The sequence below is a fragment of the Pleurodeles waltl genome, chromosome 2_2, assembly GCF_031143425.1.
Source record: "Pleurodeles waltl isolate 20211129_DDA chromosome 2_2, aPleWal1.hap1.20221129, whole genome shotgun sequence".
Taxonomy (NCBI): domain Eukaryota; kingdom Metazoa; phylum Chordata; class Amphibia; order Caudata; family Salamandridae; genus Pleurodeles; species Pleurodeles waltl.
The window spans coordinates 1,131,308,626-1,131,330,701 of NC_090439.1; the positions used below are offsets into that span (position 1 = coordinate 1,131,308,626).

The 22,076-nt window shown below is 49.5% G+C and overlaps 1 protein-coding gene across 1 annotated transcript in view; it reads right to left on the reverse strand.

The window, feature by feature from the left end:
- The window catches only part of LOC138282944 (protein mono-ADP-ribosyltransferase PARP14-like), a 570,373-nt gene that overhangs the window by 228,032 nt on the left and 320,265 nt on the right, over window positions 1-22,076 (reverse strand). The window contains exon 10 of the mRNA XM_069221010.1: window positions 12,699-12,835. Coding sequence (XP_069077111.1) covers window positions 12,699-12,835 — 137 coding nt within the window. The remainder of the gene's footprint in view (window positions 1-12,698; window positions 12,836-22,076) is intronic.

The window sequence follows — 22,076 nt, forward strand, 5'->3', positions numbered from 1 at the left end:
AAGTGTGGTGCTTGTGTTTGCCTGTACCACTCTTGTGTGTTGTCTTGTGTGCATGCTCGTCTGCCTGTGTGTTTGGGATAGGTTGGGATTGAGGAGAATGGGATTGGGAAGAGGAAGTTGGAGGGGGGGGGGAAACAGGGCCAATGACTGCCATCAGAGAGGAGGCCAGAGCCTTGATCGATCTCTGTTGGGCCACCAAGCCAGTGTGAATGCCTTCCAGGAATGCATTAGTCTGTTAAATCTGGGCGGCCAGCCCCTGGATGGCATTCACAATGGTTGACAGCCCTACAGAGATGGATTTCATGAGGTCAATAGCCTCCTCACTCAGGGCAGCAGGGCTCACTGGGGCAGGGCCTGAGGTGCCTGGGAAGAAGGAGATGCCCACCCTCCTGGGGGCAACTCGATGAGGGGCTGCTGGGAGGGCGGTGCTGATACGGGGGTGGTAGCTGTACCTGTAGCTGGGTTGGTCACAGAGGTGTCCGCCACCACCAGGGAGCTTCCATCGCATCCTGGATCTCCCTCGTCATGAACACATCTCACCACACCTCAGACCCCTTCACTGGCTCCCCATCGACAAGAGGATCTCCTTCAAAATCCTCATCCACGCGCACAAATCCCTCCACAACAACGGCCCAACCTACCTCAACCATAGAGTTAACTTCCACACTCCCACTCGCCACCTCCAATCTGCCGACCTCACACTCGCCACAGTCCCCTGCATCAAACGCACCACCACAGGAGGCAGATCCTTCTCCTACCTCGCCCCCATGGCCTGGAACTCCCTCCCCACGACCTCTGCAAGACCCAAGATCTCCTGCTCTTCAGAAAAAAACTCAAGACATGGCTGTTCGAACAGTAACCTCCCCCCTCTTCTACCCACCTCCCCCCCCCCAAGCGCCTTGATACCCTAGCGGGTAAGTAGCGCGCTCTATAAAAAATTTTTGATTGATTGATTGAGGACTCTGGCCCTCATTCCAACCCTGGTGGTCTATGACCGCCAGGGTGGAGGGCAACGGAAGCACCGCCAACAGGCTGGCGGTGCTTCCAGGGCCATTCTGACCGCGGCGGTAAAGCCGCGGTCAGATAAGGGGAACCGGCGGTTTCCCGCCGGTTTTCCCCTGGCCCAGGGAATCCTCCATGGCAGCGCTGCTTGCAGCGCCGCCATGGGGATTCCGACCCCCTTCCCGCCAGCCTGTTTCTGGCGGTTTACACCGCCAGAACCAGGATGGCGGGAACAGGTGTCGTGGGGCCCCTGGGGGCCCCTGCACTGCCCATGCCACTGGCATGGGCAGTGCAGGTGCCCCCTAACAGGGCCCCATTAAGATTTTCACTGTCTGCTTTGCAGACAGTGAAAATCGCGAGGTCGCACCCCTGCAACTCCGCCGGCTCCATTCGGAGCCGGCATCATTGTTGCAAGGTCTTTCCCGCTGGGCCGGCGGGCGCCCTTTTGGCGGTCGCCCGCCGGCCCAGCGGGAAAGTCGAAATGACCCCCGCGGTCTTTTGACCGCGGTGCGGTCTTTCGATGGGGTTACTTTGGCGGGCGGCCTCCGCCGCCCACCAAAGTTAGAATGACCCCCTCTGTGTCCAAACTGTCCCCTCCTGTCTCCGTCGTGGTGCTCCCCTTGCCCTCCGTCCCACTGGTGCCCTCAGCGTCAGTGGACTCTGCCTCCTGGGTCCTGTGGGATGCAGCTCTCTCCGTCACCGGTGCCTCTGTTCCTCCACCAGATGATGCTAATGCACATAAGGACAGGGTGACAAAACAATAATGAGGGGGAAGAGACAAAGGATACACTTGGCCAATGGCTGCAACAACACCACCTTTGGTATACGCAGCACCCTCACACACAGGGAACAACCCTACGCACTATGCATTGTACTACCAGTGATATTGCTAGCCACCAAGGCATGGGGAGGGGCACACACCGGCAAAAGCAGCACACCTGGGACCCATGCAGCCCTGACCAGGAGTGGATGCCTACGAGCTAGGAAGCAGGATTATCCTTTCAGAACCCTAGCCACCAGGGGACCTACGCTGCAATGTCAGGCCTGGTCTAGGGGCACCCACTGACACACATCCACCACCCAGATACCACCCTACCATGTTATAAGTTGTAATAATGGGCACCCCCTTGTGGCTGCTGTGATGCCCTCAAATGCCCATCCTGCTCTGGAAAGGCCACCGCCAGTGTGCAGGCCATCGGGGTGTCAGGGTTCGAGGGGCACCCCTTCCTCTTTGGGAGGCCATCCCCAGCTGGGCCTCCGCCGTCTTCCGTGCCCAGAATCTCAGGTCCTCCCACTGTTTGCGACAGGGGTGCTCTGTCTGCCATAGACCCCCAGGGTCTGCACGTCCTTGGCGATGGCATGCCTTATACCCTTCTTTTGATGGGCGCTGACCTGCAGAGGAAATAGACACAGGAAAATAGTATTAGTCAAACAGTCCTGTCTGTTATACTTATGGCCCACCATACCCCTTCACATCACCATTAACATACACATGGCCCAGAACACAACCAATACGCCGCCCAGAGGACATCCACCCACCCCCCTTACACGAGGCCTTCACACACAACTCCAGCATTTCATGTCACATGCATCGTGCCCACAGTGTACTCACCTGTTGGTCTGGAGGCCCATACAGCTGCCCGTACTGGGGTAGGACCCCATCCACCAGTCTCTCCAACTTAAGTGAAGGCTGGGGCCCTTTCCCCAGTCACACGGGCGATGGTAGGTTCCAGGCACAGGTCACAGCAGCACATGCAGTGTAGGTCCTCTCCTGTTGAAGATCGGGTAGCAAGTGAGGGATCAGATAGGAAATGGCAGTCACGTGCGCGGCGGTGCATACCGTCACCGCCGGCGTAGATCACCATTGACCACTGTACCCCATAAGGCCCAATGTTAAGCAGTGAGGAGTTGCACGGCGGTTACCGACCGCCTCCCGCAACGGCGCACAACATCAGCAGAATTCCCTCACTTCCACCTGTCCCTACATACAGGATAGGCGGGCGCCATTTCGGGGGTGGGGAGAGGTAGGCCACGGATATTTGCTGCATCAATGGTGAAATTTGGACATACTGGACATGTCACACTTACCCATTACAAGTTAACAGCATGCAAAGTTCTGTTGTAGCCCCATTGTTCAGTTTGTGACCGACTCCTCACTCTTTTGCCCCATAGATTGCTACCGCTGCAGATGAATAGCAGATGGAGACATACCCCTGTGTACAGATCGCTGGTGGACTTGGTAACAATGGGGGACAGGCACACCATCCTCACCTATAGATTGGACAGGGCCACAATCACAGAGCTGTGTGCCCAATTGGAGACTGACCTGATATCTGTTATCCGTCACCCCACTGGAATCCCCCCTCTTGTGCAAGTTCTATCAGTGCTCCATTTCCTGGCAACTGGTTCTTTCCAAGTGACAGTGGGCTTGGCAGTAGGAATGTCACAGCCAATGTTCTCAATAGTGCTGATTAAACACATGTGCAGCTACAATGTATTTCCCCAGGTTGAAGATTTGGCCACAGTGAAGGCCGAGTCCTATGCAATGGGACATATCCCCAACATAATTGGGGCGATTGATGAAACACATAATGCATTTGTCCCCCCGTCAAAATGAAAGTTTCCACTCTATGAATGTACAAATGGTGTGCTTGGCGGACCAGTACATCTTCCACGTCAATGCTAAGTATCCAGGGTCGCTGCATGATGCCTTTGTCCTGAGGTATAGCAGCATCCCAAATGTGATGGCCCAACTACAGAGGAACAGGGTGTCGCTGATAGGTGAGCCCTGGTTCTCACCCAGTAGATGTTGGTGTATCGGTTTGGTGTTGTCCATATGGGGTAGTGTGTGGTAAATGTTGTTCCTAAATATTGCAGGTGACTCTGGTTACCCCAACCTATCATGGCTGCTGACCCCTGAGAGGAATGCCAGGACAAGGGCAGTAGAACGTTATAATGGGGCCCATGGGCGAACCAGAAGGATAATAGAAAGTACCTTTGGCCTCCTGAAGGCCTCCTGAAGGCCAGGTTCAGGTGCCTCCAACAAACAGGTGGATCCCTGTACTATTCGCCCACGAAGGTCTGCCAGATAATAGTGGCATGCTGAATGTTGCACAACCTTGCCCTGAGACGCCATGTGCCTTTTCTGCAGGAGGAGGAGGTTGGAGATGCCTGTGTGGCAGCAGTGTACCCTGTGGACTGTGAGGATGAGGAGGCAGAGGATGAGGATGAGGACAACAGAACATCAGTCATCAGACAATACTTCCAATGACACACAGGTAAGACAGTGTTACTTCACATTTCAATGAAATGTTTGGGAATTTCTGTGGCACTGGCATGCTGTTATTTCCCACTTTTATGCCCACTTACTGTACCCTTTGGCAATTCATTTTACAGATGTTGGTGACCTCACATATGCTCCTGGTGTGATCACTGCAGCCAGCTACAGGTCATTAACCTATGATAATTTTCTGTACAATTGCATTGCAATGTTTGTACCTGTTTAAATAAATACATACTTGAAAAATTTGACATACTTCATACTTTTTTTTCCCAAGGGTGTTAATTGAAGTGCAAAAATATTGAGGGGCAAGTGCAATGGGATGGGGTGATGATGGAGGAAAGTCAAGGGTATTGTTCCAGTCTGTTTGTAGTACAGGTGCATTGTTCAAGGGGACATAGGAAGGGGAGCAAGCAATAGCAGTTCAAGGTGGACAGGGTGACTGAGTGGGACACAAGGTTGACAATCAGGAGAGTCTCATTTCCTGTCTGGTTTCTTGGCAAGTGTCTCTGGCTTCTGTCTGGATTGCAGTGAATGTTTGAGGGGGTGATTCACCTTCTGCGGAGGTGTGTGCTGGTGGCCAGTTGGTCTTGTTGCAGGGCCTCCTGGCCACTAGCGGCAGCGGAGGTGGAAGGCTGTTCAGATGTCTGGCTGGTGGCAGGGGCCTGCTGTTGTGTGACTGCCTCCCTCATAATATTGGCCATGTCTGCCAGCACCCCTGCTATGGAGACCAGGGTGGAGTTAATGACCTGCAAGTCCTCCCTGATCCCCTGGTACTGTCCCTCCTGCAGCCGCCTGTTCTCCTGCACATTGTCCAGGATCTGGCCCATTGTGTCCTGAGAATGTTGATATGCTGCCAGGATCTCTGCAAGTGCCTCCTGGAGAGTCGGTTCCCTGGGCCTGTCCTCCCCCTGGCACACAGCAGTCCTCCCAGTGTCCCTGGTGGCCTGTGCCTGTGTCCCCTGAACCATGTGCCCACTGCCACTGACCCCAGGTCCCTGATTGTCTTGGGTATGAGATGTGGCCTGGGGTCCCTGTAGAGGTGGACACACTGCTGAGTGACGTGTCTTGGGGACAGAGGTATGGGTATGCTGGGTGGGTGCTGTGGTGGTGTTTCCTGATGGGGGAGGCTCTGTGGTGGTGTGTGACTGGGCCTGGGTAACCAGCTGTCCAGAGGTCCCTGATGGGCCAGGTTGGTCATCCAGATCCTGAAGACCAGAGTTGCTGTCATCACTGTGGGCCTCTCCTCTGCTGACATTGGCTATGGTACCTGTGGGGATGTAAATGATGTGTTATTGTTTGTGTGTCTGACATATTGTGCATCCGTGGCTTGCCATCTTTGGTTGTATTTGCCCTAGCAGCTTTCAGTTGTGTAAGTTGGTATATGGTGGGATAGCTGATTCTCTCTAGTGTGCATGCTTTAGTGATGGGTGTCCATGCAGGGCTGTGAGTGGTGTCTATGCATTGGTATGGCATGCAGGGCTTGGCATTGGGATGGTTGGGATGTGATGGTGGGGTGTGTGGGACGTGGTGGAGTGATGGGAGTGAGGGTGAGGTTGGGGGTATGTGATGGCATGCAGGTAGGGGGTAGTAGTAGTAGGGAGTTGACTTACCAGAGTCCAGTCCTCCTCCAACTCCGGCCAGGCCCTTGGGATGCATGATTGCCAAGACTTGCTCCTCCCATGCTGTTAGTTGTGAGGGAGGCATTGGGGGTCCACCGCCAGTCCTCTGTATAGCGAGATGGTGTCTTGCTGCAATGGAACATACCTTCCCCCATAGGTCGTTCCACTTCTTCCTGATGTCATCCCTAGTTCTTGGGTGCTGTCCCTCGGCGTTGACCCTGTCCACGATTCTCCGCCATATCTCCATCTTCCTAGCTATTGATATCTGCTGCACCTGTGCTCCAAATAGCTGAGGCTGTACCCTGATGATTTCCTCCACCATGACCCTTAGCTTCTCCTCTGTGAATCGGGGGTGTCTTTGTGGTGCCAGGGGTGTTGTGTGAGGTGTATAGGTGAGGGTGTGTTGGGTAATGTGTTGAGGTGTGTGATGTGGGGTGCATGGGTGGTGTATAGGTATAAGTGGTGTGTGGCTCTGGTTGTGTATGTGGTCTTGTTGTCTGTCTCGTGTCAATGGTTTGTAGTCGTAAAGGGTTGTTGGTAATGTGGGTGTGTATTTTATACTGGTGTGGGGGTGTGGTGTGTGTATGGGTGTCAGGTGTGTGTTGTTTGAATTGGTCAATGTGGTGTTGTTTTGTTTGTGTGTGTGTATTTTGAGTGCAGCAGTATGTACAGCCAATGGTTTACCGCCATTGAATGTTCGCCGTGGTGATTTGTGGGTCAAAATGTGATGGGCGTTGTTCTGTTGGCATAACAGTGTGGGTTTTGATACCGCCACTTTATCACTGACCTTTGGTGTGGCAGAATTGTGTATGTGGCTGAATAGTGACAGATTGGTGTGGGTGTGTCATAATATGGTAAACGGATATCCAACGCCGCGGCGGTAAATTGGCAGCAGTCAGCGTGGCGGTAAGTGGAATTTACCGCCAATGTCATAATGAGGCCCTGAGTCTTAACCCACTGCAGGTAACACCTGTCGCCCCAATCCGGGTTTTGCTCCGGCTAATTAGCAATGCCTCATCTCTACCCAGGAGCAGGGATGATTTGGGCAGCCAAGCGCATGACACAATTGACTCCTAAGGGAAATCGTGGTCACTCAGATCTCATCCGTTTCTCTTAGTTACATTAGTCTCACAAATACAATGACAAAACAGAGGCAGTATATGTTTCAATAAGGTTTTAATGAAGCTACTGCATCTTAGTCAATAAAGCATTTACTGCAGTAACAAGGACGATAAAGCATGACTGGATTAAAATTGTGACGAGGAGAGTGAAGCATAGAAATAACGCTACCATATTGTCACTAGAGTCAATAGACTAATTCCTACCTAGTCTATATTAGAGAACAGCATGTTAAGATCTGGTTCTGCCCTTCAGGTTCCCCTGGGAAGACATCATCCTCCATACCTGAGCAAAGGCCTGAAATCTGCATGAGCAGTTGTAGCGAAGCGTTCAGCAACCAGCATACAGTTGTGGTCATCTGGCTGGAAACTCCCTCTAACGTGTATGGGACAGGGAAGTGTTTTTATAATAAAACAGCTGATGTTCTGGGAAAATGTCCCTACATAAGGATGTGTATGTTTCTATGAATACCAGAGACAAAGCGTTACCACGTTTTACCGGCAACCTATCTCACTGCATCCTTGAGAGAAGCACAGAGTGCTTGTTTAAGAACACAGTGCTGGCCTAAGCAAAGAACAGCTATATAGACAGAAATAAAACAAGACCCCAAATGCGGCTATTGTTCAAACAATAAACAAAGCTGAATAAAATATATCTGGGTTAAAGTGCACAGCCGCTGGCCTAGTGTGCTAAAATAACGTGCATGGAGCTATAACTAAAATGGCTACACAACATCCTCCCCTTGCTGGTTTAAAGGTGGTTCAAAGCCTAATTGTATATAAAAGCTATTAATAGCTAACCTAACATATATATAAAAAATGTCAATAATGACAAGTTAAAAAAAGACAAAAGTTTAAGAAAACAATAAACAAAGTTGAATAAAATATATCTGGGCTAAAATGGCTATACAACACTGTTAAACAAGGAAGCACATGTCTGTTGTAAGCTGTTTTGCTCACCTGTTCTCACAGTGACAGACACACCTGCCCTGCAACAAATTACAAGTAATACTTCATTATTATTGCCTGTACGCACAGTGACAGGCACCCCTGTGACTCATTATTCATAGTAAGAGGTTAGTTCAAGTTGTGATGGGCACTGCACAGCATTTTGCATAACCACCTCGCTTCCTTCAGCAGCCAGGCAAACCCAGTATTAAGTGGCATCAGTGGGTAAAATTGTTTGAAAACCACCCAGTAGCCATGGGTGCGGTTAAATACCCACCTGAACGCAAAGTGGCAACATTGTATAATTGCATTGAGTTTACGGCACAGCAAGTATTTGAGAATCTTCTATTTATTCCACCACTGCAAGGGAGCTCTGGTAACAGCGAGGATTGGGACTGCTAAAAAAAGGCGTTAGCGGGCATGAGTAAACAGTATACAGAGGAGCCGAGTATTATGCTTGAAAGGCATAATTTCTTTATGAGAATGGAACAAGCGGATGACAGTGTAGAAGACTAAATTTCGGCCTTGAGGGTTTTAGCGCCTACATGTGAGTTTGAGACACATGCTGATATATACATTAGGGACCAATTTGTGTTTGCCTGCTTCTCCAAGAAAATCCAGGAACGGCTGTTCAGGTGCAGGAAACCTACATTGTTAGAAAGCATTGGCATTGCAAAGGGCATTGAGCGTTCAGTGATTCCGACAAAAGCGATTCATAGGCGAGTACACAGTAAATGCTTTAAATGTTGTAGGGGAGGATTTGAGTGAATCTGTTAATGCTGTAAACATAAGCAAAGTTGGTAAACAACCTTTTAGAAAGGGAAATTTAAGTTGTTTCAGGTGTGGTTCAAAATCTCAGCTTGGCAACAATGCTAACTGTCCCACCAATGACAGGAGATGTTCTTTATGTAAAAAGATTGGTCACTTTCAGGTGATATGCAGGTCAGGTAAAAGAGCTACTCAAATTAATTGCATAGAGGTCTCAGATTCAATGGATGTATGTATTGAAAAATGAAGCAATTCCATATTAACTGTTGAGTGTAATGTTGTATTGGGTGAGAACAAAGTCAAAGGGCTGCGGGGCACTGCAGTGATGGATGAAGTTAAGATCCCAGTCATGGCTGATTCGGGGTCACCAATCGCTGTTCTTTTCAGAAATCATGTTCCTTGACAAATGGGGCAACAAAACTAAACTTGAGAAGGCAAATGTGAATCCTAAGGCCTTTGGAGAATCGGATATAGATGGGCTGGGGTATTTTGTCTCCAATCTGAAATGTTTGGACAGACGTATAGTCAGGATTTAGCAAAAATGGGCGTGTACCGGGATCTAAGAACCTCATTGCTTTAGGTGACATTCCAGCTGGCTACCAAGAGGACCTCCATGTGATATGTGTGGGTGACAGTCCACAAGCTTTGGAGGTTGAGAATCTTTTGAATCAATTTCCAGATGTGTTCTCTGACAAATTGGGGACTATCAAAGGCTTTGAACATCAGATTTGACTCAACCTGTTGTTCACAAGGTACGTCCTCTCCCACTGAGTGCGAGAGATGAGCTCAAGTCTGTTCTAAAGAACTTGTGTGCTGAAGTTGCTAAAGCGCCTTGTGACTCTTCAGAATGGGTTTCCCCCCTCCCCATCGTGGTGGCAAGAAACAAATCTGGGGATGTCAGGCTTTGCTCCGATTTGCACTCCTTAAATAAGAACATTTTGGTGGATTGCCACCCCCTCCGCAAAACATAAGAGTTGCTTGCCAAGTTGGCAGGAGCCAAATTCTTTTCATAGTCTTGCGCTTGGCGTATCACCAGATACCGCTCAAGACTGACTTGCAAGAACTGACCGCTCATGGCTGACTGGCAAGAACTGACCACCTTTCTCACACCGTTTGGGGTGTTCAAGTACCTCAAATTGCTCTTTGGACTAGCTTCTGCAGCTAGCGTCTTCCAAAAGCTCAAGGACAATCTGTTGGAAGACATTCCGGGGTACAAGCCTACCAGGATGATATACTCTTTTTTTTACAAATGATTGGGAAGTGCACAATGTGACCCTGCGCAAGGTATGGTCTGTTTTAGCCAAAGCAGGTATGACCATATGAAAGGAGAAGTGCAGCTTTGGTACACAACAACTGTAGTATTTGGGACACATGATCTCACAGGAAGGCATCACACCTACATTTTCTTTGATCAGAGCCATCTGATGCTCTGTAATCATTCTTGGGCCTAGCAGAGTATTATGCCCAGTTTGTACATGGGTATGCACAAATTGTGGAACCCTTAGGTACTATTTTGAGGAAGGGGTCAAAGTTTACATGGCCTGATGAGATCTCTTTGACCTTTGCAAGAGTTAAGGATCTTATTGTGGGGGCCCCTGCGCTACATCCTTTTCAGGACAATTGCAAACGTTTCATTAATGTGGATTAAAGTTTAACAGGATATGGGACTAGAGTAAGCAAAGGGTCAGCTCTCATATTGATAAAGGGTGGTGGAACAAGAGCAGTCTAGTCTGCCTTCATGACATGCAGGCAATCTCCTTGAGGAAGCTATCTGAGAAGGAGTTGGACCGATGTGATTGGTCTGATTGGTTGCAGAACTGGCAGGAAGAGCCTCCTTTACCTTCTTCTACAAGTATGTCCTCTTTGGGTAATGATGTGATGTGCCAGTAGAGGTTGGAGTGAGTGATGCTGTCAGTTCCACAGTCTTGAGAGAAGTGGAGTGTCGCAAAAGAAAGACGCTTTGCATGTTTAATGACTATGGGGTCATTATGACCCTGGCGGTCGGTGATAATGTGGCGGTAGTACATTATGACATTGGCGGGTTGGCTGAAGCCAACCCGCCAATATACCACACCGACCGCCATAGTGGCAGCAGCCACCGGGCCAGAGATAACAATCTCCAGCCCGACGGCCACTAATGTACCTCCAGTGACATTTTGACCCTGCCTACCGTCATGGTTTTCGTGGTATTCGTAACGCCACGAAAAACATGATGGTAGGCCCTACCAGTGACAGGGAACTCCTTCCCTGTCACTGGTAGGAGGCCCACCCACCCCCTAACAATCCCCAGATGCCCCCCACCCCTCCTCCATCCACGCTCCCCGCTTCTAATTTCCCACCCCCCATACACGCACACTCGCAGACACGCACTACACATAAACACTCACTCACACAGGCATACACGCATGCATCCATTAATTCACGTGCAAATCCGTATCACATTCATACTGACACACAGACATGCATTCACATTTCCATTCATACACACATTCTCACACATGCACACACACGCAAACAACACTACACACACATTCGCATACAAGTACACACTCACACATTCATGCACACACCCCCCACACACACACACACAACACCCCCCATTCCCCTCCCTGTCGGAAACCCAACTTACTCTCATCCAGGGGGTCTTCCGGCAGGGGACGGGACGGGGCGCTACTACCGCCAGCTGCGCTCGCCAACAGAACACTGCCAGGCTGTATTACTTGTCACAATACGGCTGGCTGCGTTCTACTAGCGTGGCGCTGCTAGTGGTAGCCACCTTAACACCATCCGCCAGTATGGCCACAGCTGGATTTCCACCCTTCTTGAGGCAGAAATCCATCTGCGGCTGGATGTTAGCCGGGGTGACGGTCTTTTGGCGGCCATCGCCGTGGCGGTAGGCGGTAGGCAGCACTTACCACCAATGTCTTAATGTGCCCCTATATGTTGTACTGAAAAGGCTGGAATACATAATTTGCTATTGTAATATCAGAAGAAGGACACAGTATAGGCTCTGTGTCCATGTTTTGCTTGATCACTATGTGTTGTGAAATGGCTTGACTATTTCTTGCTTATTGTACTTTGCTCACATTACACAGTCTAGACTTTAAGTCTAAGCATAGTTTTAAGTTGTACTTGTATATAGGTTCTGTATATTACAATGTGTTTCCTGTGGGGAAAAAAGGAAGGGAAATGTTGCAGTATTGAGTGTCCTCTTGGCAACTCTGTGCATGATGATGCTATGTTTGTGTTCAAGGTGCATTCTGTATTCAAGAGTCGAATGGTATCTGCGAGGTTTTATTGCAATGTTGGTCAGTTGTTGAATGTACCTCGCAGATGCTGGACGTTCTTGGTTGTGGATGTCAAGTCAAGAATAAACTTCAACAAGTGTCTCCGGAGTCCCTCATTACAAACACCCTTTATGCCAGGATCACCCAGCAACTTACTAGAAGGATGCAAACCATCCAGAATTCGACAGCAAGACCAAAGCTCCTCCTCAATCTCCCACACAGAATTCATATCACACTTCACCTCAGTGAGCCCAACTGGCTCCAAATACACAAACCTGTTCATTTCAAATTCCACACACACACACACACTTTCAAGGCACTATGCAATTTAGGCCCCAGACCAGATCAGGAGAATGAATGTTCTCTTACAATGCCCATGAAGCACAGAATGGTCTCCTCATCTCATCTCCTCTTGAAATCCATAAGAAGCTGAAGATCTGGCTCTTCAATTAACCAATCTAACATAGACAGGTCTGGGCACATACACCTGTTTAGTGCCAGGATACCGTTGCGGGTGATAGTGCGCATTACAAATACACATAACATGACATAACATCCCTAGGCATCAATTTTGTTATATTAACATCTCTAGGCGTCAACCACACTCGAGCCTATTGCACTGTACGGCAGTGAAATAATTTCTATGTTCATAACTACTGTTAGTTTTTGTTACCTTGACAATTTCTAGTCCTGTTGTGGTTTTGTTGAAATTCTCTTGGACGTCTCTGAACTGCTTTGAGCTTGGGTTCATAGTCATCACCATCAGATGTTTTCCATTCATGAGCACCCAATCAGAAGGGTGGTCGATTCCTATAATTATATTCATGTATTTATTTTTTATATTGAGGAAAATGATAGTCTAGCTTCACACTTCTTCAATGACAGGGTGAGGTCTCACAGAACACAACCATGCAATCACTCAGTTTTGTCCAATAAGAGTACCTTTGTAAAAAGAGAAGGTATATTTGTATCTTCAGAGGAGAACAAATTACAAAGCCCTTTTGGTCTTCATGTATCAAAGTTTCTATCATCTTTTCCAGTCTCTTGGTTAATACCTGGGTGTAGATTTTATAATCACTGTTAAGTAGTGAAATCCGTACCAGCTGCTTTCCCTCTCTTTAATTTCTTGATTGCCGCCAGTACCTCCTCTGTGCTAATCCTGAGGTTTAACTCCTCCTTTGCTTCTGCTTTCAGGGTCGGGTAGCCACTCCTGTAAGGTAATTCTTAATCTGATCCTCAGAAGCAACTAAACAATCTGTGTATAGCTTTTGAAAAAAAAATTGTAAAGTCCTGTTCTAACTCTAAATCCTCCTTACATATTTTACCAATTTCTTCATTTCTTCAACCTTAGTGATATTTCTGACCTGCTCTACCTTTGTTTTCCGGGCCAATAGCTTACCATAGCCTTCTCTACATTTGTAGTGAGCTAGTTTACTGGCCTCCCATTTGCTATGTACTATGGCCTTCACATAATTTGCTAGGTCACTTCTTGCACTCCTTAACCAGTCTCCGCAACGGCCTGATCCTGAGAGCTAGGTATGTTGCATGCCTCCCTCTGCAACCTCTGTATTGTAGGTTCAAGATCTGTTAACTTACTCTTGGTTTCCTTATGCTCATTTGATGCCTGATTGATTATCCTTCCCCTAATAAAGCTTTGCATGTATCCCAGATAATATGCAGGGGGGCCGAATTCTCGTTCACCTGAAAATATTGTGTCTCTGTTCGGTTAGTCTATTACCTCTGAGTCCAACAGTAATGCTCTATTCAGAGACCATCTGGAAGGTGCAGGTGTTTTATCAAGCAAAGCGTCTAGACACACTGCTGAATGATCAGAAAGATGTTGCGAAACATGTTCTGCCTTCTTAATTTATTTTACTTGTGCCAATATCTACCAAAACAAATCTATTCTGGAAAAGTGACATATTTTTTGTTATAAAAAGTAAATCTCTGCACTCTATTCGGTCTCATTCTCCAGATGTCAAGTAGTCCAAAATCATTCATAATGTGTTTCACTTGCCTCTTGGGGGAGCTTATCGTATGGCTTATGGTAGATTCACCCAGAACACGGTCCATTAACACATTGAAATCACCGGCTAATGTTATGAGAGTTTAAACTCCAGAAGCTGATTGTACAGGGCCTGAAGGGGAGCAGTATTTTCAATGTTTGGTCCCTAATCCCCCACTAAAGCATACCACGTTCTATATATCTTCACCTTTGCAATCACCCATCACCCATCCTTGATCTATAATACAATCCCCCAACACAGCTCTGATCAACTTTTTAATTAGGATTGCCACCCCTTCAATACAGGATGACTGACTGGTGAAAATGCAATGATCTTCCCCCTTTTGCTTCTTCATATTCTAACTTTCCATTCTTCCTTTAGTAAATGGGTCTCTTATGAAACTTTGCTGTCTGAAATCCTCAGGTAGCCTAGTATTTTTCTCCTTCTATTATTTACCCGGAGGCTGTTTACGTTCCAGGTTATAACCTTTAAAGGTATGAACCTTGACAGCTCTGTCATCTTATGCTGAAACTGGGGACTATCTTCTTCCTATATGAGCTCCATAAGGCCTTCATATTTTGTCTTATTTCTTTTTTACAAATGATAACTTTACATTTTTTCTATTTTCTCCCGTATGCTCCCACACCCAGTGTTTAGTTCTAATCTCAAGATCTTGTTCTGTCAGTGAAGTCCACCCACCCTTCCCTGGGGAACCCTACCTGAAATCATCTAGGTATTTTTTGAACTCTGGTTTTCCTCTGTGTTATTTGTTTGATTTCTGGTGTGCCTTGATCTGCTCCACTAGAATTCCTACTTCCTTTAGGTCCCTTGTGCTAAGCATCTTGTTATTCCACATGAATTTTATGGTAGCAGGGAAGCGCGTCTGAGCAGTGGCTCCTAATGCTTTAAGGTCTTGAATATAGTTCCCCAGCTCCCACTGTCTGTCCTGCGTAGCTCTGGAAATGTCCAACCTGATATGAAAAGACCACTCCCCATTTGTGAAACGATGACTTTTAGAGCCCCTGTCAGAATTTTTTCTTTAAGGGAGTATGTCTTAAAGTTGATCAACATTTTCCTGGGATTTTTCCTAGCTGCACCTTTTGTAAATGAATCATAAAGGATTCTTTGTATTTCCTTCTCCAATGGGATGGGGTCAATGCAAAGGATGAAATCATTGACTAAGTTAATCATAAAACTGCTAATGTTCTCTCCCTCTGAGCCTTTCGGAATGTTCAGCACCCTAATATTGTTTCTTTTCGCATTATTTTCCAAACACTCTGGTAGCCTGGCACTGACCAGTCATGGTTAACTTAGAAGGCAATGTGTAAAGTATTGGTACAATAAATCATACAGTAACACAGTGAAAACACCATAAAAATACACCACAGAGGTTTAGAAAAATAGATAATATTTATCTGAATAAAATAAGGTAAAAACGACAAAGATCCAATATGCACAAGTGGAATTATCACTTTTGCAAGATCTGAAATAGTCTTAATCTTTTTAAATAAACAGTTGTCTCTTTGTTAACCACAGTACCTGGTATGCATCAAAAGTAATGACCGGAGGGGAGGAGATGCGTGGAAAAATAAGGTGTGAGGCGGATATTCCGGTACGGCACAGACGATGCGCCATTTCTTTCCACGCTGCAAGGGGTTTACGTTGTTTTTTGTCGTGCAATCTTGGTTCTTCACTGCGATGCGGGGTATTTTGAAGCTCAGGGACAATGCTGGGAAAAATCCTTGATGCGCTGGAAGTAGACACGGGCGCTGCGTAGCTCTGGTAGGCGATGCGTTGAAGTTTCCATCGCAAGACAGCCGCTTTGAATTTCCACTCAGGAAGTCAGGCTGCGCCGTTCTGGTTGGCTGTGCCGCAAATCCTCAAGTCACAATGCAGGCGCTCTGTCCATTCGGTAGGTGATGCATTGATTTCCAACGCACAGGAAGTTTCCTAAAGAGATGAAGGCCCTCATTACAACCCTGGCAGTTGGTGATAAAGAGGCAGTAATACCACCAACAGGCTGGCGGTAAACACAATGGAATTATGACCATGGCAGAAACTGCTCAGACAGCCAGCCACTTTAACACTCCGACCGCCACAGTGGTAGCAACAAGCACCACAGCAGTAATCTCCAACAGCCAGGCGGAAGACAATGTACCGCCCACTGTATTAAGACAGGCCTATTTGCCACCTTTTCCGGGGCGGTACCAATGACATCAAAAGCACGGCAGAAACAGAATAAAGAAGTCAAAGGACTCACCTCTGGACACTCAGGGAACAACCAAGATGTCGTGGAGCCCAGGTTGCACATTTTCCCCATGCTCTTCTACTTCTTCGTGCATTACGAGCAGCTACGCCAGCGAAGACGACCACAGTGGGTACTGCCGCCTAGCACACAAGGGAGCCCCCAACACCATACACACAACCAGATGCAGTAACATTACATATTCTCCCCCTACCCCTCAGGAATAATGCAAGGACAAAAAGATTGGAAGAAAGTGAGTGTAAGACAATAAAATAACATGAATAAGTGCATCAAAATACAAATGTATATACATATTTACAAATGGAGAGACACTGCCCAGTCCTCAATGTCCGTGGGCCACAGGGCCACAACACATAGGCCAAGGCCCCCCCTCACTCCTCCAACAACATGGATAGAACACTGCAGGGGCATCAGGTCGAAAACACACAGGAACCTCAGGGGGACGGAGAATGGGAGTGGCACCTCAGCTGGAAGATGGTACAACAACACTGGTCCTGGAGGGGGCTACATGCCCTGTGCGATGTCCTGGGGAGTGCAAGGCCACAGTCTCTCATGTGGGTGCTTTGCCCACTGCTTGGTCCTGGGGAGTGCAAGGCACAGTCTCTCAAGTGGGTGGTTTGCCCACTGCTTGGTCCTGTGGAGTGCAAAGCCACAGTCTCTCAAGTGGGTGGTTTGCCCACTGCTTGGTCCTGGGGAGTGCAAGGCCACAGACTCTCAAGTGGGTGGTTTGTCCACTGCTTGGTCTTGGGGAGTGCAAAGCCACAGTCTCTCAAGTGGGTGGTTTGCCCACTGCTTGGTCCTGGGGAGTGCAAGGCCACTGTCTCTCTAGTGGATGGCTTCTCCACTGGTGCTGGAGGGGCTTGTGCCCAGTGTGCTGCATCCTGGGAAGGATGGGGTGAGTGCATGGCTTCTTCCAATGGTTCTGGAGGGGGCATTGTACCCAGTGAGCTTCATCTTGGGAAGGATGGGGTGAGTGGATGGCTTTTTCCACTGGTTCTGGAGGGGGCCTTGTGCCCAGTGTGCTTCATCCTGGGAAGGATGGGGTGAGTGGATGGCTTCCTCCACTGGTTCTGGAGGGGGCATTGTGCCCTGTAATGCAGATCTTGGGGAGTGAAAGGCCACAGTCTCTCATATAGGTGTCACACTTACAGGATTTGCAGGGTCCAGGATGCACTACAGCCCATGGAGGCAGGACTACTCACTGCCCGCCGGCCGTGACGGCTGCTCAGTGGTGGCAGTGGCGGGTCTGGGGTTGGGGCTGGCAGTGGTGGGGGGAGTCTCCAGCCCATCCCCTGCAGCCTTGGACGGCTGCCCACTGGGGCTGCTGCTGCTGGCAGTGGCGAGTCTGGTGTCGGTGCAGGTGGCGGCGCAGGTGGTGGTGCTGGCAGTGGTGGGGGGAGGCTCCAGCCCTTCGCCTGCAGCCTCGGACGGCTGCCCACTGGAGCTGCTGCTGGTGGCGGTGCAGGTGGCGGTGCTGGCAGTGGTGGGGGGAGGCTCCAGCCCTTCCCCTGCAGCCTCAGGCGGCTGCCCACTGGGGCTGCTGCTGCTGGTGGCGGTGCTGGTGGTGGTGCTGGTGGCGGTGCTGGTGGCGGTGTTTGCAATGGTGGGGGGAGGCTCCAGCCCTTCCCCTGCAGTCTCGGAAGGCTGCCCACTGGGGCTGCTGCTGCTGGTGGTGGGGCCGGAAGAGAGTGAAGGTTTGGGAGTGGAGGAAGAGGAAGTGGTTGTAGGAGGTGTCTTTCTGCTGTGTTTGGGTGCAGGTACATGGATTGTGAGGTGGATGGCTGTTGGGTGTCTGAGTGCTTGCGTTTGTGTACTCTGGGAGGAGGGGGCACAGATACAGTGGGAGAGGACACAGGGGACGTGTGCATGGATCTGGGGGTTGGTGACTGCCAGTGAAGGGTGTGTAGTGATAGGCGTGATGGTGATGGAGGTAGTGGATGAGGATGTAATGCATGCAGGTGTGAGTGTAGACGCTACTGGGAGGTGGACGAGGAGGAGGAGGGGGACACAGTGGAGGCAGTGGATGTTGGTGTGTCTGCATCTGGATGGTGTTAGTGTGAGTGCCTGTGGGATGATGTGTGGTGCTTGTGTTTGCCTGAACCACTCCTGTGTGTTGTCCTGGGTGCATGCTGATCTGCCTGGGTGCTTGGGATAGGTTGGGGTTGAGGGGAATGAGACTGGGTAGAAGAAGTTGGAGGGGGGAGGCTAGAAACAGGGACAATGGCTGCTATCAGAGAGGAGGCCAGAGTCTGGATTGATCTCTGTTGGACCGCCATGCTGGAGTGAATGCCCTCCAGAAGTGCATTTGTTTGTTGCAAATGGCCCAACAAGTCACAATGGTTGACTGCCCAACAGAGATGGATCGCAGGAGGTCAATAGCCTCCTCACTCAGGGCAGCAGTGCTAACTGGGGCATGGCCTGAGGTGCCTGGGGCGAAGGAGATACCCACCGTCATGGGTGAGCGGGCACGGGAAACTCGCTGAGGGGCTGCTGGGAGGGCCGTGCTGGTACGTGGGTGGCGATGGTATCTGTAGTTGGGGTGGCCACAGAGGTGTCCGCCACCACCAGGGAGCTTCCATCAGAGGAGGTGTCACTGTCCGAACTGTCCCCTCTTGTCTCCGCCGTGGTGCTCCCCTCACCCTCCGTCCCACTGGTGCCCTCACTGTTGGTGGATTCGGTCTACTGGGTACTGTGGGATGCAGCTCCCTCCGTCGCTGGTGCTTCTGCTCCTCCGCCAGATGATGCTAATGCACAGAAGGACAGGGTGACAAAACAAAAAGGGGAGGGGAGAGACAAAGGATACAATGGGTCAATGGCTGCTCCAACACCACCGTTGGCGTACACCACACACACACACACACAAGAAACAACCCTACGCATTAGGCAATGCACTACCAGTCACAATGCTAGTCACCAGCCCGTGGACAGTAGTACCTAATGCCACTAACAGCATACCAGAGACCCCTGCCCAGTAGTGGATGCCTACTAGCTTGGTTGGAGGTGATTCACATCATACCCTGCCCAACATGGGACCTACACTGCAATGTCCGGCCTGGCTTAGGAGCACCCCCGGGCCCACATCCCCCAACTAGAGACCACCCCACCACGTGCAAGTAGTATATTTGGAAACTGTACTCACCCCCTTGTGGCTGCTGTGATGCCCTCAAGTGCCCATCCAGCTCTGGATAGGCCACTGCCAGTATGCGGGCCATCAGGGGGGCCAGGGTTCGACTGTCACCCCTTCCTCGTTGGGAGGCCATCCCCAGCTGGGCCTCCGCCGTCTTCCTTGCCCAGCATCTCAGGTCCTCCCACAGTTTCCGACAGTGGATGCTCCGCTTGCCATAGACCCCCAGGGTCCGCATGTCCTTGGCGATGGCACGCCATATACCCTTTTTCTGATGGGTGCTGACCTGCAGAAAAATACACATAGAAAAAAGATATCAGTCAGACCGTCCGGCCTGTTACACTCATGTCCCACCATAGCCCTCCCATTCCCTTTCGCACAAACATTGCCCACCATACATGCACCACGCTGCCCAGGACCCTTCCACCAAACCCCCCTTACACAAGGCGCTCACACACAGCACTCCATGATTCATGCCACATACATTGTGCTCACAGTGTACTCACCTGTTGGTCTGGAGGCCCATATAGCATTGGGTACTGGGGTAGGACCCAATCCACTAGTCTCTCCAACTCCACAGCGGTGAAGGCAGGGGTCCTTTCCCCAGTCACAAGAGCCATGGTCGGTTCCAGATACAGGTCACAGCAGCGCTTGCAGTCTAGGTCCTCTCCTGTTGAAGGTCAGGTAGCAAGTGGGTGAACAGATAGCAAATGGCGGTCACGTCCGCGGCGTTGCGTACTGTCACCGCCGGCGTACATCACCATTGGCCACTGGAGTTGCACGGCGGTTTTCAACCGCCTCCCGCAACGGCGCACAACGTCAGCGGAATGACCTCATTTTTACATGTCACTCCATACAGGACAGGCGGACGCCATTTCAGGGGGGAGGGCAGGCCATGGCCCTTAACTGCTTCACAGTACACATATGCACCATTTGGGCATAAACAACAATCTTGTGTTACAGTCACAACATGCAATGCAGTGTAGTGTTTTGAAATATGGGATACTGACCAGCTACTCACCGTTTTCCCCCTAGACTGGAACCGCTGCGGATGAATCGGAGATGGAGACATCCCCCTGTGTACAGGCCCCTGGTGGACTTGGCAACAATAGGGGACAGGCACATTATCCTCACCTATTGAAAGGACAGGGCCACAATCACAGAGCTGTGTGCCCAATTGGAACCTGACCTGATATCTGCTATCCGTCAGCCCACCGGGATCCCCCTCTTGTGCAAGTCCTAACTGTGCTCCATTTCCTGGTAAGTGGCTCCTTCAAAGTGACAGTGGGCTTGGCAGCAAGAATGTCTCAGCCAGTGTTCTCAATAGTGCTGACCAGAGTGTTGTCTGCCCTGATTAGACACATGTGCAGCTACATAGTTTTCCCCCAGGTGGAGGACTTGCCCACAGTGAAAGCTGATTTCTATGCAATGGGACATATCCTCAACATTATTGGGGCTATTGATGGTACACATATTGCATTTGCCCCCTTCCCCCCCCCCGGAGAAATGAACAGGTGTTCAGAAATCGAAAGAGCTTTCACTCCATGAATGTGCAGATAGTGTGCCTGGCGGACCAGTACATCTCCCATGTCAATGAAAAGTATCCTGGGTCTGTACATGATGCCTTTATCCTAAGGAATAGCAGCATCCCATATTTGATGGCTCAACTCCAGAGAAACAGGGTGTGGCTAATAGGTGAGACCTGGTTCCCACCCAGTGGATTTTGGTGTATGGGTATGCTGTAGGCCCTAAGGGTTAGTGTGTGTCTAACAGTTGTCCTTCGATATTTTCCGGTGACTCTGGGAACCACAATCTCTCATGGCTACTGACCTCTGTGAGGAATTCCAGGACAAGTGCAGAGGAACCGTACAATGAGGCACATGGGCAAACAAGAAGAATAATTGAAAGAACATTCGGCCTCCTGAAGGCCAGGTTTTGTTGCCTCCATCTAACAGGTGGATCCCTGTACTACTCACCCAAGAAGGTGTGCCAGATCATCGTGGCATGCTGTATGTTGCACAACCTTGCCTTACATCACGTGCCTTTTCTGCAGGAGGATGAGGCTGGAGATGTGCGTGTGGCAGCAGTGGACACTGTGGACAGTGAAGATGAGGAGGCAGAAGATGAGGATGAGGACAACAGAGGTTCTATTATAAGACAGTACTTCCAATGACACACAGGTAAGACACTGGAATTACACTTTACATTGACAGTTTTGTATTTGACATTGTCACTGGCAGGCTCATTTTCAAAATTCTATGCCCACTTACTGTACCCTTTGACATCTCTATTTTCAGATATTTGTGTCCCACTATCGCTCCTGGTGTGTGCAGCCAACTACAGGTCATTCCTATGTATACAATACTGTACCGTTATATTGCAGTGTTTAAAGCTTGTTAAATGAATGCATGGTTAAATGATTTGACAGACTCCATACATGTATTTTTTCAAATGGTGTTTATGTAAGTGCTAATGATTAGAGGGGGATGTGCAATGGGCTCGGTTGATGATAGAGGAAAGTCCAGGATGGAGTCCAGTAAATTTGTATCACAGGTGCATTGTCCAAGGGGGCATGGGAAGGGGAGCAATGGCAGTTCAAGGTGGACAGGGTGACAGAGTGGGACACCAGGGTGACATTCAGGAGAGTCCTATTTC